The sequence below is a fragment of the Lissotriton helveticus genome, chromosome 5_1, assembly GCF_964261635.1.
Source record: "Lissotriton helveticus chromosome 5_1, aLisHel1.1, whole genome shotgun sequence".
Classification (NCBI taxonomy): domain Eukaryota; kingdom Metazoa; phylum Chordata; class Amphibia; order Caudata; family Salamandridae; genus Lissotriton; species Lissotriton helveticus.
The window spans coordinates 520,628,032-520,645,383 of NC_136065.1; the positions used below are offsets into that span (position 1 = coordinate 520,628,032).

A 17,352-nucleotide genomic window follows, 5' to 3' on the forward strand; every position below is an offset into this window, starting at 1 on the left:
CTTTATATCTTATTTCGCTTGATTATTTTTAGGTATCTGTCTTTTTTCTCTTTATGCATAGATTGAGGAAGGCTCTGTTTGTATACACTCTATGTTGTTCTCTGAATTGTTTTCTTTTTTTTTTCCTCCCCTGCTTTATTTATGTCTCAGCTGTTTAGAGTTTCTGTTAAATCTTTTTTTTTTCTTTTGTTTACTCGATGTATTGATAATCCTGTATTGCTTGCAAAAAAGAGTGTAAAAAACAATAACAATATTTTTTAAAAAAAACCTTATCCTCCAATGTACGGTTTCCCAGAGTAACGTTATACCAGTTCCAGCACTGTTTACAACCAGCCCTGCCAAGTATCACGCCTTAGGTGTGACACTAACGCATTTTTGTGCGTCGGTCCGCATTACCGCACAAAAATGCAAGGTCACGCATTTGTAGTGCATCCTTGACATCACCACCCTTGCAGAGGTAGAGATAAGTGGGACCGAAATCGCCACCCCGGCCAACTCCGAATGATCTGAGCACGCAGCGTAGACCACGTGCTGTTCTGGCAGTGTGTATGTAATAGTCTAAGTGTGAAATGTCAGTTTGTGAATGGCTTATTGCTGCGCTGTCTGCAGCAATGAGCATTCATTATTAGCAAACCTACTGCGGAGCACGGCATTCACGTGACCACAACAGTGTATCCCCTAACTCTGTTTGCGTAGGGGGCAAAGCGAGTGGCAGTTTGAATTATGCTTTTTTTTTTGCCTCCTGGCTCATGCGCGCAACCACCGGCTTTCACTACACGCCGGTAAGATGGGCTGCACAGTCGTGGCTGGCAGAGACAGGATCTATAATGGGCTCTGTGCGAAGTGGTATAATCCTGATACCGCGTACTAAGGGTCAACCAACCATACCCGCCACCGGCGGGACCGGACTGCTGCCTGCAGATGTGAGAGTGTACCAGCCCAGGGGGGGAAGGTGCCTGTCGCAACGGCGCCGTCTCCGCTCCTCGCCTGCCTTTATTCAAAGTGAGTGCACGTTTAAACATGATCACCTATAACCTCTGAACAAGGAAAACTATTGATGCTCTTATATACAATTAATATCCCATGCTCATTTGATTGAGATTTTTATCGGTTCAGCAGTCAAGAAAGGGATTAGGTAAAGCTTTGTATTTTCGGTTTGTCAGCGCGGAAGTAATTAAAGCAGAACACCTGCTCAAAATGTTGGTACTGGAAAGACTGGACCTCGGAATCATTCTATCCGTAAATACCCCAACGAACAATGTCGATGTGTGTTTTCAAGTGAGGAGACCCAATCTTGAAAATAGTCCTCATCAGCCTCCTTATCACCCCCGCACTCCCACTATAGCAGGCATTATGTTATTCTCTGTATTCCAGGTGAGCAAGTGGCAGCACACTGAGCCGGTTTCCGCAACAGATCATCTGACCCTGCTACAATAACTGACTTTGCTGAAATTCACAGAAACGTCCTTTTGTTTGTAGTGGCACGGCGCGCACTGAGTCCTCGTTTTGGTTATTAGTACGATCAGTTTATAAGGGCAACAGATGCTTCAGTTTCTGGTGCTTTCCAGCAGTTTTAACATCTTCTTGTTGCTCAAATGGGTGTAATTGTTGATATTTATATGTTTTCCTAGTCTCCATTCCTTGATTTTGCTTGCGAAAAAGTGTCACTCATAGTCGTTGGAATGTCACTCATAATTACACTGAAATTATGAAAATGTCACACATAGCAATCTCAAACCTTGGCAGCTATGTACAACTTACCTAGGTGCAGAAATTTCGGGTGAATCTTGTGCTGTAGTTGGGATGTTTGTGCTAAAGCTAGCACGAACGGGAGAGCGAGGAGCCTTTTTACATACATCGCGTGCAGCCTACTGACCTGACGGGACGATGCACGCGCCAATATTTATACGGCAGCGTAGGCCATGTTTTTTGACATCACACGAGGCAGGGACATAACGCCACCACCATCTATTTATTGTTGTTGTCGCCCAGATAAATACAGTGGAACAATGCTATTGGTGACAGCGCCCGATGTCTGGATGCTTCTGTCTGTGCTAAGCACGCGTGTTATGCGTCAACAGTTTTATCAGCAGTTTTTACGCTGAGAGCATCAGCGGCAACACGTCGCGCTTACGGATATCAGGAGCGAAAACTCAAGACCCCCGAACTCCTCTTTCCTATGTTTTGATTTGCAGTTCAGTGGTAGGATACAATATTTGTATTGAATGGCTCGTAATTACACAAATGTGACGCTAGATGGCGGCGTATACCTTTATATACCAGAAATGTAAACGCTTTCATATTTATGAACCTCAGAGACCCTTGTACTCAATTTGTGCCTGCTAGAGTGATCACGCCAAAGAATTCTTGGGAGAGGCGGGCCCCCGGGTTGTAGCTTTTCCCCACTCGTGTCTCCTTCACTCCCCATACCTCTGTGATTCTTTGATTCAAACGGTTGTAACTATGTAACCTGTCACTCTCTGATTCAACTGATATAACTAAGTATCCTGTAACTTGCTGATCCTCATGTTAAGCGCTCTGATACCTCCGGTTCTAGCCAGCGCAATATAAAACTTTGCAAATAAATAAAATAAGAGCAAAAGAAAGAGCCGAGCCATCCAAAAATTGTCATGTGAATTTTGCAGTAATATATTATGTAACTCGGAACAGCTACACAATATACGCTGCGTCTTGTAAAAAGATACCATGCTCCTTAACATGAAAAAATATATATTTTAGAGCATTTTATTTGTTGTCTAGAGCAAAACTATGAACTGAATATGGCCTGGTGCCGAAAGGCCACCAGGACTCCAAACACGCACAACAGAATTCAGAAATATTCCTTTAGTCAAGCTGTCAAGTACTTTATCTGGTCTGATTCATCACAAATTCATATTGTTTCAATCATCATATGTTTTTGTACAATAAATCACAAACAATCTCATAAGTGCATATATACATAAGAACAACAGTATTAAATCAATAAATCATAAGATGTATTCAAAACATTGCAATAACACCCAATGCATTTCGGGGCACTGCCCCTTCGTCAGGGGTCTGTATTAAAAGGAAAGAGAGAGAAAAAGAAAAAAGAAAACCTTTTTCTCTTTCTTTTTCTCTCTCTTTCCTTTTAATACAGACCCCTGACGAAGGGGCAGTGCCCCGAAATGCATTGGGTGTTATTGCAATGTTTTGAATACATCTTATGATTTATTGATTTAATACTGTTGTTCTTATGTATATATGCACTTATGAGATTGTTTGTGATTTATTGTACAAAAACATATGATGATTGAAACAATATGAATTTGTGATGAATCAGACCAGATAAAGTACTTGACAGCTTGACTAAAGGAATATTTCTGAATTCTGTTGTGCGTGTTTGGAGTCCTGGTGGCCTTTCGGCACCAGGCCATATTCAGTTCATATTCAAAGTGTGCAGGCACTAATCCACACACAGCACACATATTGGTTTAACTTGGATAAAGCTAGGATACTTTGAGTGCAGCCCCCCATCATACATTTCTAGAGCAAAACTATCCCATAGTTAATAGCACTTTGCGTGCTGGGATGAGCAATCCAATGCCTTAGCTAAAGTCAGAACTACAAGTTTTTCCCAGACTGGGTCTATCTAACAATTTACCACATTTAAGGAAACAGGTGAGATTGTCCTATTGATAAGGTCTGAGTAGGCCCCAAATGCCTCACCCTTGCGTCATCAAACACACGGTGAAATCAGGACAGGGTGTTTACATGCCACCCTGCGAAGTCATATTGAAAGCTTCGAAGATTCCGTTTACAACCAGCTGAGGTGATAGGGTGGGAGACAGGAGAGAAACACAGCATGAACTTGGGTTCCCCTAGGCTCTCTGCTGAGAGACCATCAAATGTACGCAATACCCTTCCAGGTTACGCCTAAACAGGCCTGAATTGGGTAAACACAATGAAGAAGGGTGTTTCAAATTCCTTGACAGGTGTGTCTGTGCAGAGTTCACCAATGCAAGCCAGAAAATTATTTTTTAAATAGTCAATACATTTACGAATCCTAAAAGCATACAAGAGATCCCCCCTCTCAGAGTATCTGTAATGACATTGCAGGTTTTTTTGAAGGGAAGGTTTGCATACTACAAAAAGATTTCCCTTCGCCTATCCTTACCTTCACTAATAAAGATCTGTCGGTAGATCTGGAAAAAACTTGTATGCGTATTTTTAAACCAATTTCCCTTGAAGAATCACGCCAGGCATTTCTGTCCATAAAATCCGGTTCCACTTTTCACCTTTGCCCTTCAGTATTATTACACACTCTGATTGATACTATGAACCCTAATATAAACAACCTAATACATTCCTCTCTTTCCACTGCTAAGATCCCAGCTGATTGGAAACTTACAGTGGTAAAGCCTCTCCAAAAGAAACAAATTCCAGACCCTACTATCCTATCAAACTTGCGCCCCATCTCTCTCTTACCAAGTCTATGTAAGCTGACAGAAAAATTTGTAAACAAGCAATTCACAACTTACCTGGAGAAATCAAATTTGCACCACCCCAATCAATCTGGTATTAGACCGCAACACTCTACAGAATCTGCGCTATTGTTTATGGCTGAAAATCTCAAAGCCACTCTGGATCAAGGCAAAAGAGCAGTATTGGTATTGTTAGACCTGTCGACAGCCTTTGACACGGTCTCACATGCCATCCTTCTAGACCGCCTTGCTTCTTTTGGCCTCACGGGTACCGTCCTGGCAAGGATAAAAAAACTTGCTGCACGATCGCAAGCAAGTGATCACACTTGGCCAATGTAAATCACAAGAGAAGGCTCTTCTCTCAGGTGTACCACGAGGATCGAGCCTCAGTCCGACTCTCTTTAATGCCTACATGGCTCCATTGATTAAGCTGATATCATCCTTTGATACTATCTCATATGCGGATGATACACAGCTTATCCTGGTATTAGAGAATAACACCACACAGGAGGAAGATAATCTCCTCAAATGTCTCACTGCAACTTTCAGTTGGATGAATGCAAACCATTTTAAGTGCAATTCTGAGAAAACCAAAATTCTTCCTCTAGGCCAAGACCACCTTTCTCACCCAAATGTTGGTGGCCAACAAACACCACCCCTTCTCCAAATACAGTAAATGTGGTTAGGAATTTGGAAATTAAATTTGACACTACTCTGTCATTTAAACAGCAGTTGCTGGAACTTGCTTCTATATTATTAAAACTTTAAAGAGATTCTTTGATCTGATCCCCTTTTCAGCAAGGCAAACAGTGGCCGTAGCCCTTGTTACATCGAGGCTGGATTACTGCAATAGGCTCTATGCAGGTACTAATAAGTCAGTCCTGCATAGGCTACAAATGGTCCAGCATGCTGCAGCACGGCTAGTACTGAGGCGGCCCAGGAAGTCATCTGCATCAGTGGCTCTAAACACACTTCATTGGCTGCCAATTCATAAACGCGTCCTTCTCAAGGTCCTCCTCCTCATCTTTAGGACCTCCCACTCCTCGGGCCCCAATACCTTCACACACACTTTAAACAATATGTTCCTTCCTGAAGTTTAAGATCATCAAAGGCCAATTTGCTAAAAATACCAGCTTTCAGACTGGCAACGAAGGGAGGAAAGTCACTCATAGTGTTGGGCTCAAAGGCATGGAACAAACTCCCTCCACAGCTTTGCCAGATTACTTCCCAGCCCCAGTTCAGGAAAGTTCTGAAAACCTGGATTTTCAGCGCATCAGATTCTCTCTGCAAAGCTCTGATCTGAGGTGCCCATCAAAACCATCAGCAGTCAACCAGGCTTCGAAGTTCCCATCTCTAGTGTCCATTTCAGCGCCATGATGCTCCTCAGAGTGAGAGCTTGCGCACATCCCAATTGTTGTGTTGTCGCATTCCTCTACCCACAGTGGCTGGACCATGACAGTGTCACTTCCCACCCTAACAGTATACCAGGCACGGATGGGGCTAGCTCCCATGTCAGGTGGTGCCTACTGAGGATACCCCGGGGGACACACTTCCTGGTACTTGAGGGTTTGTTTATACCATCCTCCCATAGATCTCTTCAAAGGCAGTCTCTGGAGGACCTACACAGCCCTGAAATCTCACGTCCAATTTTGGAAAACGCTCCAGATGGCCCCAATGGGAAAATAGCTTTATCCAAAATTATCCTGCTCCCCCGCCTTCTTTATCACTTCGCCAATCTTCTTGTTGTCCCTCTCCATATCTTTTTTCATGATTTGGATGCCCTACATCGAGAGCACATCTGGAGTAACAAAGGTCACCGCATAGCTTTACAGAAGCTGCAGCTACCAGTGGAGTAGGGTGGTCTTGGGGCACCCTCATTAAAAGCTTATTATCTAGCAGCCCAAGTTCAGTTTCTCTCCTGGTGGCTGGCGCAGCGTAACTTGATGGAAACCTATGTGGACTCAGGTTCCTTCACCCTCACAGACCTCCTGAGTTTTCTGCTGCCTATGGTTGCCCTCGCTTCGCGGACACCCATCACATTTGGTGACCATAACATACAAATGCATTCAGCGGACGTTGGCCGTTATGCGCCACATGGTCCTGTATGCCCCGGCCTTCCCCCTACGGGGTCTCCTGTATGCTTCTGGCCCTCACTCAGCTGAGGACCTTATGCCCAGGCATGACTGCTCCCTTACTACAGTGGGCGACCTATTCCTGGATGACCAACTTCTAACCATCGACCTCTTGGTCGACAAATTCACCTTCCCCAGGGATCAATTCTTACGAAATCATGAGTTGTGGCATGCCCTCCACACTAAATGGTCCATATTAGATACTGCACCCACCACACACTTGTTATACAGACTTTGCTCACCATGGGAACAAGACTTTGCCTTGTCACGTTGGTCTACAGAGCCCTGAGAGATCACATGGGGACCCCACCAGCATCCCTCAGAGACAAATGGGACACAGATATAGGTTGCGCACTCCACGACACTGAATGGGACAGAGCTCTTGAATACCCTAACATGGTCTCCCTTAATGCCCTGTTTCAGAGCATAAAATTCTCCATAATCCATAGAGCATACCTCACACCCCACCCGCTTAACCACTTCTTGTCCTCCGCGTGCCTGGGTTGCCCGTGCTGCCAAAAGTTCTCCGCAGACCCCCCAACCTTTCCTCTTATTGGGAGGTGGAACACACCACACTTAGCGTGGTGACAGAGCTTCTGGATATAGCTGCTTGTAAGGCTTCAAAGGCAACTTTATTTGCCTCACCTCTCCAAACGGCTCTTCATGTGAACCCTGAAATGCTATCTTATTATATTATAGCCCTTTCTCTAAGTGACAAGGTTTCACAGCAGGCAAGGCCAGATTCCTGAAGCACGGAAAAGGAATGTGGATATGCCTGCCTTGTGAAGAGACACTGGTTGGAACCATCCTGCAGCAGTGACAACATATTTAGCAGCTTCCAATCATTAACTTTGTGCTTAAAGGCTGAATTTCGGCACATTTTACAACCATTCACAAACGTGTAAGGCTCTAGGAAGCACTTATTTGAACTCTTCCTGGAGTATTAGGACACAAAACGACTCCACAACAAGAATAATACTTTATTATAACTATTTTACGTTAAGAACTGGTACACTAAAACAATGATGACAACTATCTCAATTGAGTTACACAAGTGAATATTGTGTTAAGTGGAGGTTTTAGCCATGCAGGGGTCTTTAATCTTATCTTGTATAGGAACGCAGTAAGGAAATAATATAAAAGAAACGTGCAGAGGAAGCTCGGCTGAAAAAAAAACCCAGACATATAATGAAGCAACAACAAGTGTTCTGTTTGCATCTACTCGTGAAAAAGCTGCAGTAAAGGGAATGTGTGTCATCTATCTTGTCATGTACCTTACTTATCAAAGGACATTGCGAAATGCAGAAATTAAAACGCTGAGTCTTGGACCTCGGAAATAATTGCACTTTGTTTCCTGCGTTTTTAAAGCCTCTGAATCAAATAAAGAAAAAATAAGAAACACATAATCGGGTAAACGGAATTTAATTGCATGCGCCGCTCTGCCCCTTATGGTGCCTGCCAGCTGCTGCTGTTGTTGAAAGAGATGGGCTTAAAGGGAGGGGGGAATGCAAGGAGCACGGCTGTACCAGGCTAACAAATGGTGTGCGCACCCAGCGCACATGCACTGTACCTGATCTGCCTGTTTGGGAGCACTTTCAGAAGCCCCACTAAATATCTTGCAAAGCATCGCTTACGTGATAGCTAGCGAGACCTAAAAACACTGGCTTAAAAAAAGAAAATAGAGACCCATTGAAACCTGGTAATCGCTGCTTTTTACTATACCAACCGCATTCAAAGGTGCCAATTTTATTGCTTGCATCACCCATGAATCCTTGTTACGCTACTGTACCCTGGCCAGCTCCCTGCAGGCTCAGTTTTATTGTTACCTGCACAATATGCATTCCGAAGTTGTGCAAACTCTTATACATTTACCACTTCAGTGCTTCAAATATTTCCACAGGAGGATGTGTTCATTATATAAGGTCACCACACACAAAGTTGTGGCTGCATGCTGTGAGCAGGGCAGGAGGGTTTGGATAACCAAAAAGGTAACTCTGAAGTCATCTGCAAATCGACCTCGGTCTGGGCTGAAAGATCAACTCACAATTGATCTGAAACACACAAGCACCTGTGATTCCAAAAACATGGTATATGCCATTAACTGCCCGTGTGGCAAAATGTATGTGGGCATCACTGAAAGGAAAATAAAAGTCCGCATCACGGAACATAAAAGTAACATCAGGTTGAAGAATGTGAAGTCAACGGTGGCGATGCACTGGCAAGAGGCTGGACACAACGTGTCACAATTAAGATACACTGTACTAGAAGCAGAAAGAATTGACCCGGGCATCGACCCACATAAACAATTATTGAAAGCAGAATTCCTTTGGATTAAAAAACGGAATACCCTACAGCCGTTTGTGTTGAATGACCGCATCGAATTTTCTTGTTTTTTATAATTTTTTCAACAACAATACCTTTATTTCATGTCATGTATAACATGTTTTTCTCATGATTAACTGCAACTTTTTAATAGATATTGTCATTGTAATGAGTTTATTGGTTAACATCACTATGAAATACTGAACTGTTCTTTCGATCACATGGTTGGGCTTTATAATTGCCATTTCACTCGACAAATATTGGCAAACACGTTTTGTTACAGAAAACTTTATTGCACGCGCTCGCTCCGCGAACGGGTTGCTGTTGCTTTAAATTCGTAAGATGAAGGAGCACGTGACTATGTCACGACGCATAACATACGCAGCGTAAGGCAACAGGGTGTTTGTTTCCCCCCATACTGAATGGCCCGAAGCTTGTTCGAGAGTGACTATTCTCGTGAATTCCAAGTAAGTCTGGCACAGCGAGCTTGCTGCTGCTGTGGAAATAGATTAGAATACTTAGAACCTGTTAAGCTGTTTGCAGATTGGCTTTGCCGTCACTTCTTAAATAGTTGAGCTATATTTCAAACAGGATTGTGTGTTACGTCACGCATAGAGACTTGTTAACGCTATTATGACATCGCGTTTTTTCCTTCAACATGCTATTATCTACGTAATTCGTCTTTGTAGTGTGCATAGAAGAATGTGACTGGTTAACCAAAAGAACACAATAATTTACCATGGAAAAAGTACTTTATTTTTAAGGTGAATACGATGATTGACATTATTTTATATCAGGAAGATTCGTATCAGCATTAATTCGTTAATTAGGATTTATGATATTGCATAAATGGTATAAGACATATGTATGTGCAATGATTTGAACCGATATTTTATTTTTCTAAAAACTTGACATGTTTTTTGTTTTTTGTACACTTTTGACCTGAGTTTAAGGATTAATTAATTTCCTGTTTTTATTATTATTTTTATAGACCCCCTGAGGAAGGGTCCATGAAGTGACCCGAAATGCATTGGGTTGAATTCATATGAAGTACATATAATTATGTGAATAAATGAAGAATCTATGGAAAGAATGAAATAAAGAAGTTTGAAACTCACTATTAAAAGGATTTCATGGTTATTATGAAGGTTTCTACACATGGATAAGGAACAAGTGGTTCCCTGTAAATAAGTGCGCACATCCCACAGGAAGGGATTTTCCCAACCAGATCAGTTGTTACTTGATTTGGAAAAGCTACCATCTATTGTAATTTCTTTTAGAGACTGGCCACTAAGGCTGATGCATAAAACTTGTCACCAAAGAATTAACTTAACTGGAATGTTTTCATACCACAATGTTTATTATGTTTTTGTATTTTTCTCATTTTCAACAAATGCATTATTATAAATTAGCACAGAACATGAAAACAAACATGCAGAGTAGTCCAATAGTGTAAATGAATCAAAGCATTGCATGTACTTAGGCTTGGTATCTCAATTGTTGAATGACTGAATAGGACGGACAACAGAATTTCAATAAAGACAGTTATACAAAACACATAGAAAAAAGCTATTACAACATGAAATCACCAGATCCAGTAAGTTAGGAGAAAATCATTAACATTGTGACTATGCTGTGCTATTGCATCACAGCAGTTTCTTCTTTGATTTTGTCTCAAACTGGATTCCCGTATATGAAAAGCAGGTCAACGCACATTTCGGTGGAACATAAATAAAGCCACCTTCATCAGGATCAATTATAATTCATTAGCTTTTCAGAAATGTGTTGGATGGGGTTTATCTGGGTCAGTTTATTTCTCTCCCAAATGTTGGATACACAGTGAGTCAGCCAACAAGAGTGACTCTGTTTATTTTGCCAGCTATGCAAATATAAAACCGTTTCAATCCTCAAAGACAGGCAGTGGTCCTGATCTTTTACAACCATATATTTTTTGGCAACTACAGCAAGGCGTCAGCCGATAATCGTCCAACGCGGTTACCTGGTCATCCTGAGCATATAACCGGAAGTTTCCTGCTTTCGACACTTCTTAATCGTCTACCTACGACATGTCCGTTGGGGAAACGCCTCTGAACTTTTTGGGCTCTTCCCAACCACAAACAGACTTGTTGACACCAAAACCTTGCCACCCACATGCATCACCAACACGAAGTTCCAGCAAACGAATTCTTTGCGCTACAGTATCGACCACCGCGGTGACCCCCAACGCAAAGCTCCAGCCCCAACCATCCATGACACCTTCAGTATCTTTGAGCTACAACAACGTTTGTCTGTGACACCTGGCCAGCTCTTTGTGTTTATTCAGTGGACACATGCAACATTCTTCCTGCTGCCCTTTCCAATGCGAACAGAACTCTTGACACTGGACTGAGAAGCTAACTCTTTCAGTGGGTCTAACCTGGTTTCTCTATCTGATCGCCTGGACTCTCTCGATCTTGCATGACCAGATAGCTGCTTGTGTTGAGTTGGGCTTTTTGGCACTATTTTCACTTAAATCTTTAAAAAAATGTATACCTTTGGTTCTATTGATTAGATTATTGTCATTTTGGTGTCAAAAGACTGTATACCTACTCACCAAGGGCCCGCTGAAACCGATGTGCTGCTGTAGAGTAGCTCAAAGGGGGAGATACCTGTTTCTTCAGCCCTGTGAAGTGGTGCATTGGCCAGATAGGGTTGAGTAGTTGATCCAGGTCCTCTGGTGGCTGGAAGTCAGAATTCTTTTAGGTTCCACAGCTTTTCAGAAATTGTAGGAGAAGTACAGTTAGACACCGGCAAGGGTCCCAGGAACTCAGGGACAGCACTTAGAGATCAGAGCTTACTCCAGCAGAGGCCATCAGCATGGTCCAGTCCAGGTGCAACTGGTCAGGTGATGCTCTTGCAGCATACTGTGGCCCTGTAGCCACGTAGGAAATCAGTCAACTGACCCTTATAGTCCACTTCTTTGCCCTGTGTACAAGTGGAAGCAGGTTCCGCCCATCAGGGTTTCTCACAGGTCTCAAACAGTATGTACAGTCCTCCTTCTTTTTTTCCACATGCTCTAAATGTGTTCTGAAGAGGGAGACTTGGGGAGCTACATTTATGGATGTCACTAACTAGTGGGCACGGGTGCCTCTTAGCTCCTCCCTCACAAAATAGGGTAAAAGGTCTCTAGGGCAACCCTACCCATTTTTGCAGCAGCACCTGTGCGCCCTACTGTACACAGCCCCACAGTGCACCGTACCAAATGGGGCAATCCTTTCTCCCTTGTGCAGAGTCTGTGTCCTCAACCATAATTATGGCAAGCGAAATGAGCAGTTCCATCTTCTGAGGTTACTCAAAACCTGCTTTGGTGTAGGTCCCCTCCCACTTGGTTTGTAGCCAGACTAGCTGGGGGAACAAAGGTATGCCTTCTCCAGGTCTCATTTTACATATATTTGTAAAGGGCAGGATATTGACAAGTTAATGAAGTTCCTGGGTCCACCCTAGATGGTCTTCCTGCAAGGGGAAGAAAACTACCTCCTCACACCTAGGATACTGTCTCTGCTTTGGGAGCAGTTTTCACACATCATTAAGGGCAAGCATTGGCTTGGCAGCTGCTGGTGACCTAATGCTAATTAGCCAATAGGAACTTCAGGCATGAAAAAGTTACTTTTCTAAACATTTAATAAAACCCAACTTCACCATTTAATTGGGCTTTTAATGGATAAGAAAAGTATTGGTTGAACTCTTTTTCTAGCTCATCCAAAACCCAAGATAGCAGAATAGCTTTTGGGTGTGAGCCACTGTAGGGACCCTGTGGGCTGCAAGGCCTAGTTAAGGGTGTCTTATTAAAATTTAAATGGTTTTACCCTGTCACATGGATGCTACTAGTTTAAACTGAAACAATCAGTCTACATTGGTAGGCCAGAAGTCATGTTTGCAATGTCACACTAGTGTATGGATCAATAAGTGCTGCAGCCCACAGGTGACATTTATCTTGTCATGCTTGGCCTCACATACCATCGACTTATAGGAGAATTAAAATAAGCCAATTAGGAATTGGCCAATGAAAAACATTTTAGGGATCAGAGCTCATACAATGGGCACTGGACAGCAGTGCCCAAGTATGCAGAGTCTAAAACCAGGAAACAAAATTCATCAGAATATGAGGTGACTGCACAAAAAAGGGTATTTGCTTACATCCTTAATTTTTCAGGGTGGAACTTCCAACGTTACCATGCATCTTGATAAGGGCATCAAAAACCAAGTTGATCGATGGGATGGTTGGATTAATCTCAGCCACTGAAAATTGCTCGGGCCGTGTCCCAATCCATCATTTTTCACCCCACATGCCACCTCAGTTTGAACCCAGCAATATGCAAATTTGTCTTGACCCTGCTCCAATGGAAACAGTCCTGTCTGAAGTGCCAGACCAGGTACTCCCCGAATCAGAAGACAAGAAACACAGGACCAATGTTGCCCTTATTAGGGCTCACCAGCCTGGTATAGCTTGGCTCTAGTGGCACAGTGGGCACAGGACCCATAGCTGGGCATACCCATCACACTGAGGGCATCAAAATCAAAGTGATGGATGGAATGTTTGAAATAACCTCAGCCACTGGCAATTCACTCGGGCTGCACCCAATACTTTGTTTTTCACCCACTTTTCCACCTCAGTTTGGGTCCAGCCGTATGCAAAACAATCTTTACGCTGCTCCAGTGGGAACAGTCCAGCCTGATCTGCCAGGCCAGGGTCTCCCTAAACCAGAACACAAGCAACAAAGAACTGTTTTCTCCCTTTCTAGGGCTCACCAGACAGATATAGCTTTGCTCCTGTGGCAATGAGCATGAGCCCCACGCCTGGGCATACCGGTCACACTTAGGGCATTAAAAACAAGGTGATGGATGTTTTGTTTGAATAAATCAAAGCCACTGGCAATCGCGCAGGCCGCATCCTAATCAATTATTCCTCACCCACCATGCCACCTCAGTTAGGACCCAGACATATGCAAATCACTCTTGACCCTGCACCAGTTGGAACAGTCCAGCCTGAACTGCCAGGCCTGGTCCTCCCTGAATCAGAACACAAGCAACCCACGGCTGGTTTAACCCTTATTAGAGTTCATCAGACAGGTATAGCTAGGCTCCAGTGGCACAGTGAGCATGGGATCCACGTCTGGGCATACTCATCACAGTTAGGGCATCAAAAAACAAGCTGATGGATATATTTCTTGAATTCATCTCAACCACTGCTAATCAATCAAGTCACATCCAATCCATACGTTTTCTTCCCACCATGCCAACTCAGTTTGAACCCAGCCAATTGCACGTCATTTTGGGGAACAGGAAATTACCTCACAACAGTAGTGCTGTCATGATGGATTGGGAACCCTCCATAGGAAATAGCAGAATGACCACCATCTTGGTTTGGGCTGCCTATGAACCCAGGAATTCTCCTTGGAGGATAGTGGGAACATGAAGAAACAGTGTGTACTCCATCTTGCTCTGCACTCCATGTAAGGTAGCTAAAGTTGTACTTGTCATTACATAGCCTTTCCTGCTGGTTTCCTTTGGAAGTTGTCTGTGGGGACAGGAGGTGCGCCTGTCATGCTGCTGTGGACTTGATGCTGTGATCTTGTCAGTGACAAAGAAGGGTGTAAATTAGCTAGAGTTGTTGTTACATAATATCTTCTTCTGGTTTCCATTGTTAAGGTGCTTGGTGTGAGCTTGTAGGACACTCAATGTTGGAAGCAATCTTGTTTGAGAGGTATTGTCGAGAATTGGAAGAAACAAGGCCCTTATAGCTTCTTAGAGCTGCATGTGGTTGTAAAGATGTCTGATCCTTGATTTGAAAGACTTCCAGAACTTTGCTATCTCTACTGCTATTTCACCAATGAACCAGTGGATAATTGAAAGCACACTGGTCAAGGTCTGAGATCCTTTCTTGGTGACAGGTGCAGAATTTGTGATGTAGGAAGATCAGCAGTGCTAGAAATGGAAATAGTTTACTACAGGGTCTCAAAATCGGGGGTCTGGGTGTGGCAGCAGAAAGGGGGTGGAGTTATGAGGGGCAGGGGCATGACAAGCAGATTCTGACTGTTTTGTTTAGTCAAAGTTTTGACACATCATAAAGTAGCATAGAAGGGTGATGTCACTGCAATGTGTAACAGATACCAGATTTGAATTTTATGTAGATAGCGCAGTGGTTTACTGCTTTTGTCATAGAGATAATTTGGTTACTTTCAGTTCATAAATTGTAATCCTTTTAATACAGTACTACAGTGAGCTAAGAACCACCATCAAGGAGCAGCATGCAAACTGCAGGGCATAGATTTGAAACCTTACTTTTTAGGTCTCGGCTAGCGTGGGCTGCGCATGCGCAGTCTCGCTGGCGAGATCTTATGTCCCAGAGTAGCGAGGCTTAAACCCGCCCCTCTTCTCCATTGGCTGGCCTCCTAAACGGCGGCCAGCCATGGGAGAAGAGGTCTCAATGATGATCTCTTTTCGCTGTAAGCCCCGTCCTTTTCGGAATGAGGGGCGTATTTTTTTTCGTTTCTTTCTCTAAAGAAAAACACGCCCCTCAATCCGAAAAAGACGGGGCTTACAGACTCCTGCTGCCCGTCTGCCCGCGTCTTTGTGTGTTTGTTTTCGTTTGGCTGTCACTGCAGAGTTAACTTTTGCTGTTTGAAGTCATGACATCTCCCTGGAAGTGTGCGGGAGATGCGATCATTGCTGCCACAGTGGGAGAGGAGTGGGTGGAGTGACGAGAGCTCCAGTGACTCGTGCGGCGATCACCCCCGCAGGAGCAGCACTTCCCTTTGACCCGCTCCCTCCCTCCCGCTCCGTGGCAGCCCATCTCTCTCCCTCACTCTCCCGCTCCTCAGACTGGCCGCCATGTTACTGGGGATATTGTAACTGCAGCTCCGAGGGGGACCTGCTGTCGCTGTCCTTCCTGCAGAGCTGGGAGCACACCATGCACCGGAGAGGGGAGTGAAAGGAGGAGGGGCAGGAGGCGGGCAGGAAGGTGCAGCCGCCTTGGGAGCAGCAAGTGCAGCACGCATCCCTCTGCCCTGCAGGGCCCGAGCCGGCGCTGAGTCTCTCCTGGTCGCTGGCGCCGGGGGCAGGCACAGTTTGTCACTGTTTGTGTGGATTGTTGTTTGGCTTCATGGTGCTGGCCGGGCGGTGCTGCCAGGGAAGGTTGCGCTGAGATTTACCCGGGCTGCCGCTGAACTGGATCCGATAAGCTGACTGCTCCGTCCGCCTGCACAGCGCCTTCCCGCGCCCCGGGTGCTGGCTCGGCTGAGCTTTCCCTTTTCATTTCCTGGATTGCGAGTGCTGTGATTGCCCCGCACACAGGATCCCGGGGAGGAGGAACTTATGTGACCCCCGGCCCGCAGCTTGAATAACGCAGGTAAGCTCTCTCTCCACCCCGTGCCCCCTTGTTGAGTGCTCGCTTTTCTTGCCTCTGTTCCCTCGTGATTGTTTTTCTGCCCTCTGTTCCCTAGTTGTGATTCTGCCCTCTGTTACCTCGTTGTGATTCTGCCCTCTGTTCCCTCATTGTGATTGTTTTTCTGCCCTCTGTTCCCTCATTGTGATTCTGCCCTCTGTTCCCTCGTTGTGATTCTGCCCTCTGTTCCCTCGTAGTGGTTGTTTTTCTGCTCTCTGTTCCCTTGTTGTGATTGTGATTCTGCCCTCTGTTCCCTCGTAGTGATTGTTTTTCTGCCCTCTGTTCCCTCGTTGTGATTCTGCCCTCTGTTCCCTCGTTGTGATTGTTTTTCTGCCCTCTGTTCCCTTGTTGTGATTCTGCCCTCTGTTCCCTCGTTGTGATTCTGCCCTCTGTTCCCTCGTTGTGATTGTTTTTATGCCCTCTGTTCCCTCGTTGTGATTATGATTCTGCCCTCTGTTCCCTCGTTGTGATTGTTTTTCTGCCCTCTGTTCCCTCGTTGTGATTGTTTTTCTGCCCTCTGTTCCCTGTGTGTGGCTTTGTGTGTGTGTGTGTGGCTCTCTGTGTGTGTGTGTGGCTCTGTGTGTGTGTGTGGCTCTTTGTGTGTGTGTGGCTTTATGTGTGTGTGTTGGGCTCTGTGTGTGTGTGTGTGTGTGTTGGCTCTGTGTGTGTTGGGCTCTGTTTGTGTTGGGCTCTGTGTGTGTTGAGCTCTGTATGTGTTGGGCTCTGTATGTGTTGGGCTCTGTGTGTGTTGGGCTCTGTGTGTGTGTGACTCTGTCTGTGTGTGTGGCTCTGTCTGTCTGTGTGGCTCTGTTTGTCTGTGTTTGTGGCTCTGTCTGTGGCTCTGTCTGTGTGTGTGGCTCTGTGTGTGTGTGGCTCTGTGTGTGTGTGGCTCTGTGTGTGTGTGGCTCTGTGTGTGTGTGGCTCTGCGTGTGTGTGGCTCTGCGTGTGTGTGGCTCTATGTGTGTGGCTCTGTGTGTGTGGCTCTGTGTGGGTAGCTTTTTTTGTAGGTGGC

General features: G+C 44.7%; 1 protein-coding gene across 2 annotated transcripts in view; it reads right to left on the reverse strand.

Annotated features, from left to right (window-relative positions):
- The window catches only part of LOC144753250 (elastase-1-like), a 90,297-nt gene extending 88,439 nt beyond the window's left edge, over positions 1-1,858 (reverse strand). For both annotated transcript variants that reach the window (XR_013594263.1, XM_078641001.1), the window contains exon 1: positions 1,762-1,858. Coding sequence is in view for 1 of the 2 variants with exons in the window: in XM_078641001.1 (XP_078497127.1) it covers positions 1,762-1,858 (97 nt within the window). In the remaining variant the exon portion in view is untranslated. The remainder of the gene's footprint in view (positions 1-1,761) is intronic.
- Positions 1,859-17,352: the final 15,494 nt, after the last annotated feature.